This window comes from Leptonychotes weddellii, chromosome 8 (genome assembly GCF_054177405.1).
Source record: "Leptonychotes weddellii isolate Sample4059 chromosome 8, ASM5417740v2, whole genome shotgun sequence".
Classification (NCBI taxonomy): Eukaryota; Metazoa; Chordata; class Mammalia; order Carnivora; family Phocidae; genus Leptonychotes; species Leptonychotes weddellii.
Window position 1 is genome coordinate 95,731,704 of NC_138376.1, and position 14,904 is coordinate 95,746,607.

General features: G+C 41.3%; 1 protein-coding gene across 7 annotated transcripts in view; it reads left to right on the forward strand.

Moving 5' to 3' along the window:
- Positions 1–14,904, forward strand: part of TPD52L1 (TPD52 like 1) — a 93,623-nt gene that overhangs the window by 52,754 nt on the left and 25,965 nt on the right. For all 7 annotated transcript variants that reach the window (XM_081828928.1, XM_081828925.1, XM_081828926.1 and 4 more), the window contains one exon: positions 7,169–7,284. In XM_081828928.1, the coding sequence (XP_081685054.1) occupies positions 7,237–7,284 (48 nt within the window). In that variant the 5' untranslated portion in view covers positions 7,169–7,236. The remainder of the gene's footprint in view (positions 1–7,168; positions 7,285–14,904) is intronic.

The window sequence follows — 14,904 nt, forward strand, 5'->3', positions numbered from 1 at the left end:
AAATAAATAAATAAAATCTTTAAAAAAAAAAAAAGATTATGAAAATGTGCTGCAGATATAGGAAGAGATCTGGAAAGATGTACATGAAGGTTTTATAGTGATGATCTCTGGGAGAAGAGAGTATTGTTTTTAATCATTGCTTGTCTGTGTATGCAAATTTCCTACAGGCCACACCCTCCCTGCTCCATTCTTCACCCTGACTCAAGGGCTAGAGGAAGGTGATCTCACCCCTGGCAGAACCAATTATAAAATCTATTGGCATGTCATGCACTAGGGTTCAAGCCTTGGTTTTATGATGTGGGGGTGTAAAGCTCCCATTATTCTTCTTAGCATTGGAGGCCACTGCCAAAACTGCAGGGCAACAGGAAAAAACATGTTTAAACACTAGATATGAGATTCAATAATAGGTTAGATACAAGTTGCTAGTAAATGAATGGAAAGCAGTTCAATGATGGAGGTGCATAAGAAATCATATTTAGGTTTTGGTGGTAGGTTTAGTAAATGTGCAGAAAGGATTCTAATAAATAAACTTGTTTTATTTATATCTTTAATTTCCACCCACCTTGAACTAACATGTGTTAGTTTTTGTGCACTTTAAGATAACCATAAATCCAACAGTGAGGGTAGCTCAGTAGTTTTTCCTGGAGAGAATAAATGGAGATGGTTTGAAGTTTTGTGTGAAAAGAATGCCTGAGTCATGATGAAAATATAGGTAAGTAATAAACATTACAGTCTTAGATTTATTATTTAAACCAGGGTGAATTTTCATTTATTGCATTCTTTCTTTTTATTAAGTCCTGGAATAATTTTATATTCTTTTTGAAAATACACACTTTTCTTCCTTTGCTTGGTTCCACAGCTATATTTATTTAATTCCTTAGTGTGGGTGTACACACACATCCATGCAAGATTATTTTGCCATTTAAAAGAAATCCTGCAACTTTTATATATTTGCCAACAATGCAGGATATGGTCATTCATCTGAAATCATGGTTTGTAATCATTTTAACTCCTAGCTGTCTGTACTGTTCTAATCATATGCATGAAGCCATGACCTCATCCATTGGAGAGCTCAACAAGATGCTTTGAAAATATATTGATACTGAGGCACCTGGGTGGCACAGTTGGTTAAGCGTCTGACTCTTGGTTTTGGCTCAGGTCATGATCTCAGACTCCTAATCTCAGGAATCTCAGGGTCGTGAGCTCGAACCCCGTGTTAGGCTCCATTCTCCTTGCGGAGTCTTCTTGGGACTGTCTCTCCTTCTCCCTCTGCCCCTCCCCCTGCACGCTCGCTCTCTTTTTATCTTCAAATGAATAAATAAATCTTAAAAAAAAAAAAAAGTGTATTGATGCCAATGGGCAATTTCATTGCAAGGTTGAAAGGGGCATTTTAATCTCAAGCTCATTTCTTGATTTGTACTTGCCAATATTTGTCTACTTTTCTTCATAGATTGTAGGACAGGAAGGGACATAGGCCCTGGAGTCAGACTAGCCTAACTTAGAAGCCATCAGTTTGTAAATGAGTCAAAACCCTGAACTCAGGTTCATAAGTGAGGATCCCCCTCACCAAGGCTGGGTCCACTTCTCTGCTGGATCTGCTTCGGTATGTTGTGTCATTCAGCCCTGAATGAGTCATCATGGCCAATTGTAGGCACATGGTAGCATTTGACAACTACCTTAGGACCTACCTGCTTCCCAAAGATGTGCCTGGCCAATAGAGAAGCACAATTCCTGCATTACAGTCAGACCTATGGATATTTGTTTACCCTTATTAAAATGTCTATATATTTTATTGCATATAAATGAAAGTAAGATGGCTGTCTTTAGGTGCAAAATACTCCTATGGCAGGATCCCAAAATGTATTCACACTATGTCTTTTTTTTTTTTTTTGAGCAGGTGTGAGGGAGGCGGGGCAGAGAGGGAGACAGAATCCCAAGCAGGCTCCATGCTCAGCATGGAGACTGACGTGGGGCTCAATCTCACGACCCCAAGATCATGACCTGAGCCACAATCAAGAGTTGACGCTTAACTGACTGTGCCACCCACGGGCCCCAACACATTAATATTTTTTAAAACGATTACTCCTAATTTCACCAATATGCTGCTGTGGTTTATATGGAAATTAAAAATTTTTATAACATTTTTACATGTCTTATCTGATTTAACATGATTTAATTTTAACAACGATTTTATAAGGTAACAGTTTTACAGATGAGATCATTGCGATCGAGTGTACTCTGTCGTTAGCGGCAAACCCACAGATAGGGAGGGTCCAAGATCTTCTGGCTCCAAGACAAGGGGGGCATATGCTAGTCAGAGGGGGCATAGTTTGCACATCTGGAAAGAGAATCAAATTCATGAAGTTACATACATTCATAATGTACTGGTGTCTGCTAAAAACTATGTCTCTTGAGTGATTTGGCCCTCTAATAATTGCTTTTATTAAAACTATGTATTTAATCTCCTCTAATACCTGCTTCCATAGTAACTAAGTCATTTTATGCTCACTGCGCTGTCCTCTCACATTTTCGTCTGTCCCTTGGCGTCTCTTACCATTTGCTTTTATTTTTCCTCCCCGTTTTGACTCACTTTCACTGTGAATCCCATCTTTCTTTAACTCCTCTTTTCATCTATTCCTTGATTCTGGAATTTTCCTCTGACCTCATGATTTGATGACTGCTTCCCTAACCCAGTGAATTGAGCATATTATGCTGGGAACAGCAGGCCTTGTTTTCATTTTGTCTGTGTCCACATGGCACCCTGTGCTGAACCGTGTGACTCCGAGAACACCCATTGGAGGAGGCTGCGTCAGGGAAATAGAGGCATAAGTAGGAAAAGAAGATGGGGAATGGGCATTTCATTTCAAAAATAAGAGTGAAGAAGGAAACTGGTCTAATTAGACCTGAACTAACCAGCAACCCAGCCTCCAGGCAGATTTCCTGAATGGCTGCTTTCTGGGAGTGAGGCTTTGGAAGATTGGGGGATGTGGCCTTGGAGGGGCACAGTGGCAGATGGGAGCCCAAGGTCAGCTGCATGTCTCACTTTATGAGGTCATTGTTCTTTCCCCTGAAAAGAAGAAGTTAGCTCCTGGATACGGGGCTCTGCCTTTTCCTAAATTCACTAGAAGTTTCCCAACTCAACCTATTATCAACTAAAATGGATTTCAAATTATTGTTTTCTCTTAGAATATAAGAAGATACTAAAGATGTCTGTTGTCTTGAAAAGTCTAAGTAGCCGGAACTACTGTCTGTTCCATGGTACATGTCCTCTCACACTGCCAAGAGAGGGGAAGATTGAGAATTTGCGTAGGAACTAAGTTTAAGCAGTACTTGTTCGATTCCTGGACCCAGCTGAGTTAGGGAGCCAGAGGACCTTAGACGTTCCTACCATGGCTCTTCTGGAATCCTAACCCCTAGGGCAGGGGGCGGCTTACCTTCTGTGTCCATCTTTTAAATCTGTGCTTGGAATTGAAGCTAGCTCCGCCCCCCCCTTAAGATTTATTTATTTATTTATTTGAGAGAGGGCGCATGCATGCGAGTGGGGGAGGGGCAGAGGGGGAGACCCTCAGGCAGACTCTCCCGCTGATAGCGGAGCCCGGGGTAGGGCTCAACTCACCAGTTCAGGGCAGATCATGACCTGAACTGAAACCAAGAGTCCGTGGCTTAACCAAGGGCTCCACGGAGGCGCCCCCCTGCTGCTACTTCTTGATATAGACAGTTGTTTTAGGACTTTGACTGAAAGTACATGGGCCACGTGTAAGCATACATATCTATTAGCAGAAATAAATGACAGTGTTTACCCCCTTTCAATGACCTGCTTAACATTATTGTACTGAGTCTACAGATAGTCTCATAGGTTGCTGATGTCTGCATAGAACTAACACAGCCTTTCTGAGGGATAATTAGTAGTTTTCAAAATGTTCATGCCCTTTGACTCTGGAATCCGGTGTATAGGAAATCATCAAGATTTTGCCTAATGATTTTACTAGGAGATGTTCACTGTAGCTTCTCAGTAAACAGGGTAAGTTATCAATCATACATGAGACAAAATACTGTATAACCATCAAAAATATGTAAATGTGGCTGGGTTTTTAGACATAAAGGATCTTCATGAATCCTGTTGAGTAAATCATGTTTACAACAGTAAGTGCATAGAAATATATACAAGAAAATGTGTACGTATGCATAGAAGAAATAATCAGAAAGGATGGACCAAAATGATAATTATTTCTGGGTAGTGTGATTAACAGTCATTTTAATTAATAAGGGATAATTTTATTTTTCTATCCTACAATGAACAGGTATTACTCATGAAAAAGAAGATTATTTATTTATTTATTTAAGATTTTATTTATTTATTTGACACAGAGACAGCGAGAGCAGGAACGCAAGCGAGGGGAGTGAGAAAGGCAGAAGCAGGCTTCCTGCTGGAGCAGGGAGCCCGATGTGGGGCTCAATCCCAGGACCCTGGGATCATGACCTGAGCTTCATGAAGGCAGACACTTAACAACTGAGCCACCCAGGCACCCCGAAAAAGAAAATTATTTAGCATTGAAACTGGCCTCTGGAGTAGATAGATGGGGCAAGAATCTGATGAACTTGGACCAGCAAGATGCTGCTTTCATTGGTGTATCAGCAGTGACACAAGGGGCTGATGGTACACTGTTAATTCAGACAAAAGGGTGTGGGTACAGGGGACTCAAGAGTGGGGCCAGCTCGAGAAGAACTTTGCAGATTGGTTCATATTTTTATTCTCTTTACCTAAAATGTCCTGATATTGTAGGATAATTATTTACCTTTCATTTTGACTTTAGATAAACTCTATTTTTAATTGTTTTCTCAAATAATAATATATATACAAAAGAATATTTACAAAGTTTAAAGTGTAGAAAATACTCATACCCGAAAATCCAGTGTCCCAGAAATGGAGCATTACCATTAGCCCTATAGAGATCCTTTGTTAAGTTCCCTGTTCCCATCTACACCCACTCCACCTCAGAAAATACCCTGGTCCTGAATTATTTTTACTCTAGTCTTGCTTTTCTTTATAATTTTATTTCTAAACAACATTTTACTTAGTTTTGCATGTCTTTGGTCTTCATATGGTGAGATTATATTTTATTATTCTTTTGCAACTTGTGTTTTTCACTCAGTGTCTTGTTTCTGAGTTTCATCCATGTAGGGTGAAGCTTACTCACATTACTGTTGTCAGTCGTGCTGGTGTAAATGCATCATGGTATACTTGTGCGTTCTCTGTTTATGGACTTTTGCATGATCCACAGTTTTTGCTACCATGAAAGTTCTTATTGATAACCTCTGGTGCTCATATATGAGTGTCTCAGGTATATACATAGGTGTAGAATTGCTGGATGGTAGGGTGTGTGAACTTACTACATCATGTTAAGTTATTTTCCAAGTTATTTGTCTCTCTTTATATTCTCACCAGCAGAGTATGAGAGTTTCCGTCCTCCACGTAGTCATCAACATTTGATAATGTCAGACTGAACTTTTTACTAATCCAGTGGATGTGAGATGATTTAATTTGTATTTCCCTAAACATCAGTGAGGTTGAGCATATTTTCTTGGGTAGCCCTTTGTGATTTCTTCCTATAGCAAATCTGTTTTGAGTCTTTGGGGCCATGTTTCTGTTGGGTTATTTCCATTTTTTAGCCTGGTTTGTAGGAATTCTGTTTATGCTGGGAACTCATCTTTTGCTAGTTATACAGATGGGAAAGACCTTCTTCCAATTAGTGGCATGTCTTTTAATTTCCGTATAGTGTGTGTGATGAAGAGACATTTGTCATTTTATTCACCCTTTCTTTCATGATTTGCCTTTTTTTGTGTCTTGTTTAAGAAGTCCCTTCCTACCTAGCGGTTCATAAACCCTATTGTCTTCTAAAGTGCTTATAATTTGGTCTTTGTGAATCGTGTGAAGGTGTCCAATTTTATTTTTTCTACATGGATAACTATTTGTCCAGGGACAGCTTACTAAAAGATCCTCCTTTCCCCACAGATTTATAAATGCCAGCTCCGTCATAGCTCGTGTCCTAAGTGAAGCTTCCATATATGTGGGGGCCTGTTTTCTGGATCCTTCAGAGAACATACATGTTTGAGGTATCCAGATGCCAGGGGGCTCTACTAGGGAACGTCAGTTTTTTCGACGAAAGGCATTTTTCTCACAGAACAAGTTAGAAGTGGTGCTCTTCCGGGGTCATTGTGCAGCACAGTGATGTCCTCAAGAAGCCAAGCGCTTCCCTGTTTCCCTCCACCAGCATCAGTTCGTCTGTGATGTCTCCCCACAGCCGCTGCTGCTCCAGGTTTCGAATCCACATGATTTCCACGTCCAAAGTGGAAAAAAGTCACAGTGCTGTCTTATCTCCAGCTTCTTTGGGGCCACCCACGTAGTGTGCATTCAAGCTGCTAGTTCACACAGTCCCGCTCAGGGTGAGGAGTCTCAGCGGGATCCTTTTGCCATCCATCCAGTGCTGAGTGTCAAGGCTGCTTGCCTCGCAGAGGCCTGTGGGCAGCGATGGTACTGATTTCCAGGTCACCTTCCTCTCGGGGTGCAGCCCTGTGGGGATGCAGAGCCCCTCTCCTCCTTGGGTGGCCCTAGGCTTTGTCCTCTGCCCCCTGCCCCCCAGGGGACAGTGAACACCGAAGCTGGAATTCGTCTGGATGGCAAATGTGGAACTAATGAAAACTTTTGTTTACACTTCTGGCTTCCCACTTTGACGTAGTTCTTTGGCTTCTTAGTATTCTTTACTTTCTTGGCAGCTCATTACACATTTAGAAAGATTTTTTTTTTTCTGGAATTTTTAGTTGTTTTTTATTTCATTTATTTAGTTTTTAAAGATCCCATTCATTTATTTGAGAGAAAGAGAAAGCACACACACGAGCCGGGTGTGGGGGGCAGAGGGAGAGGGAGAAGCAGGCTCCCCACTGAGCAGGGAGCCCGACATCGGGCTTGATCCCAGGGCCCCAAGATCATGACCCAAGCTGAAGGCAGGTGCCCAACCGACTGAGCCCCCAGGCGCCCCAGGAATTTTTTAATTGTTTTTTAGCAGGAGGGTCTGTAAGTGTATCTGGTTTATCTCCAGACTGTGGAGACACAAGTTGGCTAAATTCATTTTTTTTTAATTGCATTATGTTTTGTCACTCTTGCCTAAAGGTTTGTTGGAGACTGAACCATTGCAAGGACGAGATGAAGACACAGTAGCCAGTGCCGACTTCTCTAGCATGCTGTCTGAGGAGGAAAGAGAAGAGTTAAAAGCAGAATTAGTTCAGGTATGTTTAGTCATCTTACTGTTGTTCTATCTCAGGATCTTAGGAGTTAGTGTTAGTTTTGTATAAGTCCCATGTTATAATTATGTTGTTTTTCATGTATCTATTTATTTATTGAGAGAGTGCCAGCAGGGGTGGGGAGCGGGGCAGGGTTGGGGGGGAGAGAATCTTAAGCAGGCTCCACAACCCAGCATGGAGCTCCATGTGGGGCTCGATGTCATGACCCTGAGATCATGACCTGAGCTGAAATCAGGAGTCGGATGCTTAACCGACTGGGCCACCCAGGCGCCCCTGTTGTCTTTCATTTAATAAGATTTAATACATGATATATTGTAAGGTAATTCATTTTTTTCTAGGATGTTTTTGTAATTCTAGTTGTCTATTATCCACTGGTTGTAGTAGAAAAAGGAATAGCTATGTTGCTTAAGCAATAATGACAATTAGCTGTAAATATGCACCTCTTATTCTTTTTAATTTCACAATATTATGGGAATCGTAATCACTTACAGACCTGATGAATTCTTCCAAGACCTTGGTATAGGTACAGGAGCAAGCTCCTTTTTAAGAGCAGTTCTTGCTTTAGGTCAGAAGCTTAGCTCAACAAATACTTTGAAGTGATTTATTTTTGTAATTAAAAGTCAGTCATAGAAGCACCTAGATTTCTTAAGTTGTGTACTCATTTGCTGAAGAATAAAGTTCTGGGGGCAGAAAGGAAAGCTATGGTGAATTCAGGTTTCCTTAATTCTTGTGTAGTTGCTGTGGGCCTCTGGACTTAGAGGCGGGGAGGATGCCTGGCTCATCAGGAATACAACTTTTGTTACAGCCAATTGCTTACAGCACCCGCTAACCCTTAAACACTTTGCTAATGAGCAGTTATGTTGTGGGAGGAAAGCACTGGAGAAAGGGAGCTTTTCAAGGAGAAGAAGCAGTAGGGCCAGAGGGATGAGGCCCATATTCCTCCCCATTCTGTGTCCCTGGATCCGAGGATAGGAAGCTCCTCCTGGTCCAGCCAGAAGCAGGGCTCTGGGCTCAGTTGCAGGCTGAGGACACAGCTTTGAGCTCCACCTCACCCTCACGTGCTTAGTCCGCTCCAGGCTCTTCAAGCTCTAATCCTCTGGCCGTGTTTGTTTAAGACAGCTTATAATAATTTTAAAGACTTTTTAGGTGCTTTCAGAAAGCACACCCAAAAATAACTTCATTATAAAATGAAAGAGCAGCTTGTTCTTCTGATACAACAGAAATTATTTCAGTAAGCATGGTGCCTCCGATCAAATAGCCTGGTTCTTGAGCCGGGTCTGTCTGTGGCCACTGATCTAGAACCACCCAGTCGACTTCGGTTGGCTGCATATGCCGGCACGCACCGACCAAAGTCAGCTGTGGAGGAAAATGTCCTAGCTTCGTGTTTCCTTACGGCCCAGAATTCTGGTTCATGACCAGCTTGTTCATGTCAGTTGTGGTGTCCAAAAGTTATATTCCGCAGACTGGTATCAGCTAACTGATTCTAAGCTAAAACTTAATTCCTTCACTGTTATAGTCCAAGTTTAAGTTTAGACAAAACCTCTGTAGCCGACCAACCTTCAGAAAATGCCTTGAGTTTTCTGGGTTCTGGGACTGCTGGGGTATACACACACACATATATCAGTGTGTTTTTTGTGTGTGTTCATTTTCTAAACGTTCAACAGTGAGCGTGCATTACTTTTCTACTCAAGAAAAAGTGAGCCTTGGTTCTAAGTGGATGCCCCTGTAATACGAAAAACCAGTGGTGTTTCCAGAAATTCCTGTCTCACTTGGCCACATTACTAAGCTTCCAGCACATCTCATTACTAAGACTCTTGAGCCTGACTTCTGAAAGTAACACCAGACCCCGTTACTATGTTCAAGTTACCAGGATTCATGTTCTCATCCTTTAGAGTGCTTCCTCTCTCTTATTTCTGGATTCTTCAGAAATGAAGAAGTCCTGCACGTTGCCAGAGTGGCTTCGTGACTCCCAGAGGCACATGGGCGCAGCTCTGTGCCCCAGGCCCAGTGAAAAGCAAAGGAAATATATCTTTGCTGTTTTTTCTCTTCACATTTCCATTTCTTCTCCCTCCACCTCAGGCCACCTCTGCATAATGCTCATCCTTTTCTTAAGTCTGCTTTCCCTGCCCTTCTGCAAATGCATGCTGCTGTGTGTGTGTGTGTGTGTGCGCGCACACATACAAACACTTGCTCACACACATGTGCATGCACGCTCACATACCCACCCCAAACCAGGTTCTTTCAGATCACATATGCATTCAAATTAGCTCAGATGCTAGTGTTTCATTACAGCAAGGACACACAGAGAGCAATCTCTTCAGTCCCACAAGTGGCCCTCCAAAGACCAGAGACAGCTTTTAGATAGCCCAGCTTCCTCAGCTCTCCACAGACATTCTTCCTGGGCGCCTGGTCGCAAGAAACCCCTCTCTGTGCCTGACGGAAGATCCAACTCGATCCATTTGCCACTTGGATAACAGGACACCTCACAGGCCCGCCTAGTAGATTGCCTTTGAGTCAGGCGATCATTGGTGGCCATGACCGAAAGCAAGAGCTTTGTGTACGAGGACTTCTTATCTCTGACTCCCTTGTTCACAAGGGTCTAGGAATGTGCCAGCGATCCAGTCTCCTCCTCAATGTGCTCCTCTCCTTCCTGTCCTCAGATTCTCCCACTGTCTCGTGACTATGTTGGATCCCTCCCTCCTGCTTTCTCCTGCACTATTTTGTTGCTTATATGCCCAAGAGGATGCCCTTATACTTCGGGCAAACTCATAACTGCACTCATCCACACAGCCAACATATTGTTGTGTGCTACCGAGTGCTGGCAACAGAAGATCCGTCCCTGTGTCAGGAGACCTAAAATAAGCCAATATTGTCCAAAAGGCTACATCTTAGATGAAGTTTACATTTTAAAAGAGGAATCTGTTATTAACACAATTTAGTCTTTAGTTTATTATTGTGATCTTGCAGTATGTGTATTTTTAAAAGTTTCTTCATTGTGAGGCCAGTATCACCTCTGATCTGCTGCAGTAGTCTGTCTATAGAAGGTATACAATTAGATTTATAATGAACTTGAATTATTTTATAGCTTAAAGAAATATTTACTTTTTTTAAGTTTATTTTTTTTAGTAACCTCTACACCCAACATGGGGCTCGAACCCCATGGCCCCAAGATCAAGAGACACATGTTCTACCATCTGAGCCAACCTCGTGCCCCAAAATATTTGCATTTTTAAATACCAGAAATTGAATATGCTTTCTTACAAACCTTACCAATATATAAAGACATACCATTTTGTTTCAGCTATTTGTTCTCACTAGCTCCTGACATCTTTTTTGAGGTCTTTACACATTTATTCTTCGGGTTTTTTTTTTTTTTCTCTCACTCCCTTTTTATTTTAAGATTTTACTTATTTGAAAGAGAGAGAACACAAGCAGGAGGAGGGACAGAGGGAGAAGCAGACTCCCTGCCAAGCAGGGAGCCCAATTCAGGGCTCCATCCCAGGACCCTGAGATCATGATCTGAGCCAAAGGCAGACGCTTAACAGACTGAGCCACCCAGGTGCCCCTCTCTCTCTGTGTCTTTGAATAAACTTGCTCACTCTTTCTGTGCTGCTTCCATCCTATTCTACTTTTACTTCACAAAGCCGCATGTTACTCTTTGTATTCCATAACGTTCATGGGCTTTTGAAAAGGATGAAATGTTGGCATCAGTACTGTAAATTTATGATTATATAACCATCAAATACTGCCAGTGTCCTCTAGATAAAATGACTCAAGAAAAATAGGCATTAATAGGAGTGGGAAAAACACCAGGCAATATCATCAAGTAGGCAAAGCCAATTTTCAGGCTCCCTTCGTCTCCCTTTGGACTCTTCTCCATTCCTTTGGTGTGTGATTCCCCAGGAAGAACACAGTACCCTCAAGCCACCTGTGTCGTAGACTCACAAAGAAGTGCCTTAGGCTCTGGGCCCCTCCCTCTTAGTTGCCTCCTTCAAGGCCTTCTTCACTCTTTCTGGACTCAGTAGTGAGCAACTGAAGTGTTCATAATCAGTAATGTCTTATTGTAATACCCTTCTGTATTAGAGTCCTTCAGAGAAACAGAACCAATAGAGATTTTACAAGGAATTGGCTGATGTGATTATGGAGGCTGATGGTCACAGGATCTACAGTCAGCAAGCTGGAGACCCAGGGGAGCTGATGGTGTAGCTCCAGTCTGAAGGCCAGCAGGCGTGAGGCCTAAGAACAGCTGATATTACAGTTTAAATCTGAAGGAAGAAGAACAATGTCCCAACTCAAATGCAGCCAGGCAAGAAGAGTCCCTATTTCTTTTTTTTAAAAGATTTTATTTATTTATTTGACAGAGAGAGACACAGTGAGAGAAGGAACACAGGCAGGGGGAGTGGGAGAGGGAGAAAGCAGGCTTCCTGTGGAGCAGGGAACCCAATGCGGGGCTCGATCCCAGAACCCTGGAATCATGACCTGAGCCGAAGGCAGACACTTAATGACTGAGCCACCCAGGTGCCCCTAGAAGAGTCCCTATTAACTGAAGGAAGGTTCAGTTTGTTCTATTTAGACCTTCAGCTGATTTGACGAGGCCCACCCACTTTGGGAAGACAATCTGCTCTACTCAGTCTCCCAATTCAATTGTTAATCTTATGCAGAAACACCCTCCTGGGCACATGCAACACGATGTTTGACCAAATGGCTGGGTATCCTATGGCCCAGTCAAATTGACACATAAAAATAACCATTGCACTCTCTCAAGTTGTATCTGGATTTTAATCTTAGTTCTTAGGAGTCTTAGCCAAAGGCATGATTAACCAGGAGAGGAGGCTGGCCTTGAAGCAGTGGATGCAAGAGACCAAATACTCTTACTCCTAAGCATCACACTGATGATTTAATAGTTTATGAAAGTATTTCTTTGTCCGGATATAAGTTAGATATTTTATGTCATCTAGCAGATAAAATCGGAGAGTAAATTTTCAATCTTCTAACATAAATTTCATTTTGAAGGTAATTCATTAGCTAGTTCAGATTAATTTATACTTTTTTGCATTTTTATTGAGGTATAAAATTAACTATTTTAATATGAAATTAACTGTTTTAAAGTGAACAGTTCAACAGCATTTAGTATACTTACAGTGTTGTGTAACTACCACCTCTAGTTCCAAACTATTTTTAGCACCCCAAGAAGAAACCCCATATTCGTTATGCAGTTGCTTCCCATTTCCCCTTCTGCATTCTGTATCTTTGGATTTACTATTCTGTATATTTCATATAATAGATGACCTTTCGTGTCTGGCTTCTTTCACTTAGCCTAATGTTTTTGAGGTTCATCCACTTTGTAACATGTCTCAATACTCCATTCCTTTTTATGGCTGAATAATACTCCATTTTTGTGTATACTGCAACTGTTTATCTGTTCATTCTTTGATGGGTATTTTGGCTGTTTTCACATCTGGCTATTGTGAATGGTGCTATTATGAACATCTGTATACATGTATTTGTTTATATTCTTTGGGGAATATACCTGGGAGTGGAATTGTTGGGTCATATGGTAATTCTGTGTTTAACTTTTTAAGACACTACCAGACTCTTTTCCAAAGAGGTTGAGCCATTTTCCATTCCTACCCAGCCATGTACATGGTTCCAATTTTGCTACATCCTCCGACACTTGTTATGTGCATGTTAATTCATATTTAAATAATCAAGTTTAAATATCTAATCTTAGGCATAAATATTGGTCATACAAGGAGATCTTCTAGGGAGTCAAGAAACCAAAGAACCAGACTATTAGTTTATAATAAAGAAATGATTAATTTAAAATTAAAGGGGAAAGAGTATATTAAATATTTCAATTAAAGACTTACCTGCACTCTACCTCAACCAAAAAGAATTTGATGTGGCTTACAGAGGTACTTATGATATCAGGTTTCCATACCACCTGCATCAGAGTATCTGGGTGCACTTGTTAAATAATGTATGTAGCCTGGCCCTACCAAATTGAAGATATCAGAATCTCAGGGCATTAAAAGGTGCATACATCTGGAATCTGCATTTTAAATATGCCCAATGAGTGACTTTTATGTAAACTGAAATTGAAAACCACTGGTGTAACTAGACCAAAAAATCTCTTTAGTCAAATGAGGGGTAGACTCTCACCATGAGCATCATTTAAAATATTTGTGATTAAAGGCTTTGCTGTGGGGCAGAACTCTGTTCTGTGTAAAGAGATGTGGTTCTCATTTTCATTCTTGCAAGCTAATATAATTTAATATTACGTGTTTTTTCAATTTCTGGATTTGCTTGTAGATTTTTTGGCATATATTTAGATCACCGATAAATATACTGAAAGCTTCGGGGCGCCTGGGTGGCTCAGTTGGTTGAGCGACTGCCTTCGGCTCAGGTCATGATCCTGGAGTCCCGGGATCGAGTCCCGCATCGGGCTCCCTGCTCAGCAGGGAGACTGCTTCTCCCTCTGACCCTTCCCCCTCTCATGCTCTATCTCATTCTCTCTCTCAAATAAATAAATAAAATCTTTAAAAAAAAAAAAAATATACTGAAAGCTTCAAGAAATGTGTCTCAGCATTTCATTGAAATGATGAGAATTTCATTAAAAAACCTGAGAATAGACCCAACTGAGTAACCAAGTTCACGTCTCCATCCTTAAAAGTCTGTTCCTTACAAATGCTTTTTAATGTGTGCTTCCATGTTTAAAATGTAAGGCGTGGGACCTCATTGTTCTTTCTTTAGGTTCGTGTTTGGTAAATTGGTCACTTCAGTGTTTCTCTTCACTTTTGGGGGATCAAGGATTTCATTAGAAAACTATGAATCCCTTACCTCCCTCAAATAACTAATGAATCTCCTACTGCCCCCCCATTTTGAGTAAATTTCTAGGGTCCCACAGATATGAGATTGAGAATATCAAGATGTTTAAACCTCTTTCCTCTTCTCTACATCTGTAAGTTCTTTGTGCCAGGTAAAAATTGTCCCATTATTTTTATTACACAGTGAAAACCACAGTCATACCCAATGCATAAAAAAAAAAACCCAAGACTCCCAATAATTTCAGTCACTCAAACCATATTATTTATGCAAAAGAATGCAGAAAAGTTCTTTTTACAGAATAAAGGGCTGCTACAGAAAGAGAGCTAGAGATACAACCTTGAGAATTAGTAGGCCACAGATTACACACAGGAAGACACACTGACAAAGATGAAAGAGTGGAATGTGACATGATAGCAAAAGAATAGAGGGTTTAATTTTACAGTAACCGTGTGTTCTCATTTAATGAGGAGACTAAAAACATGACCGCCTTTGGTGGTCCCCAGGTAGACTCCTTTTGGAGCAATGAGTGTATGTCTGCATACTGAAGACCTGCTCATCAAGAAAAGACAGCACTGGGCACCTGGGTGGCTCAGTTGGTTAAGCGACTGCCTTCGGCTCAGGTCATGATCCTGGAGTCCCAGGATCGAGTCCCGCATCAGGCTCCCTGCTCGGCAGGGAGTCTGCTTCTCCCTCTGACCCTCCTCCCTCTCATGCTCTCTGTCTCTCATTCTCTCTCTCTCAAATAAATAAATAAAATCTTTAAAAAAAAAAAAAAAA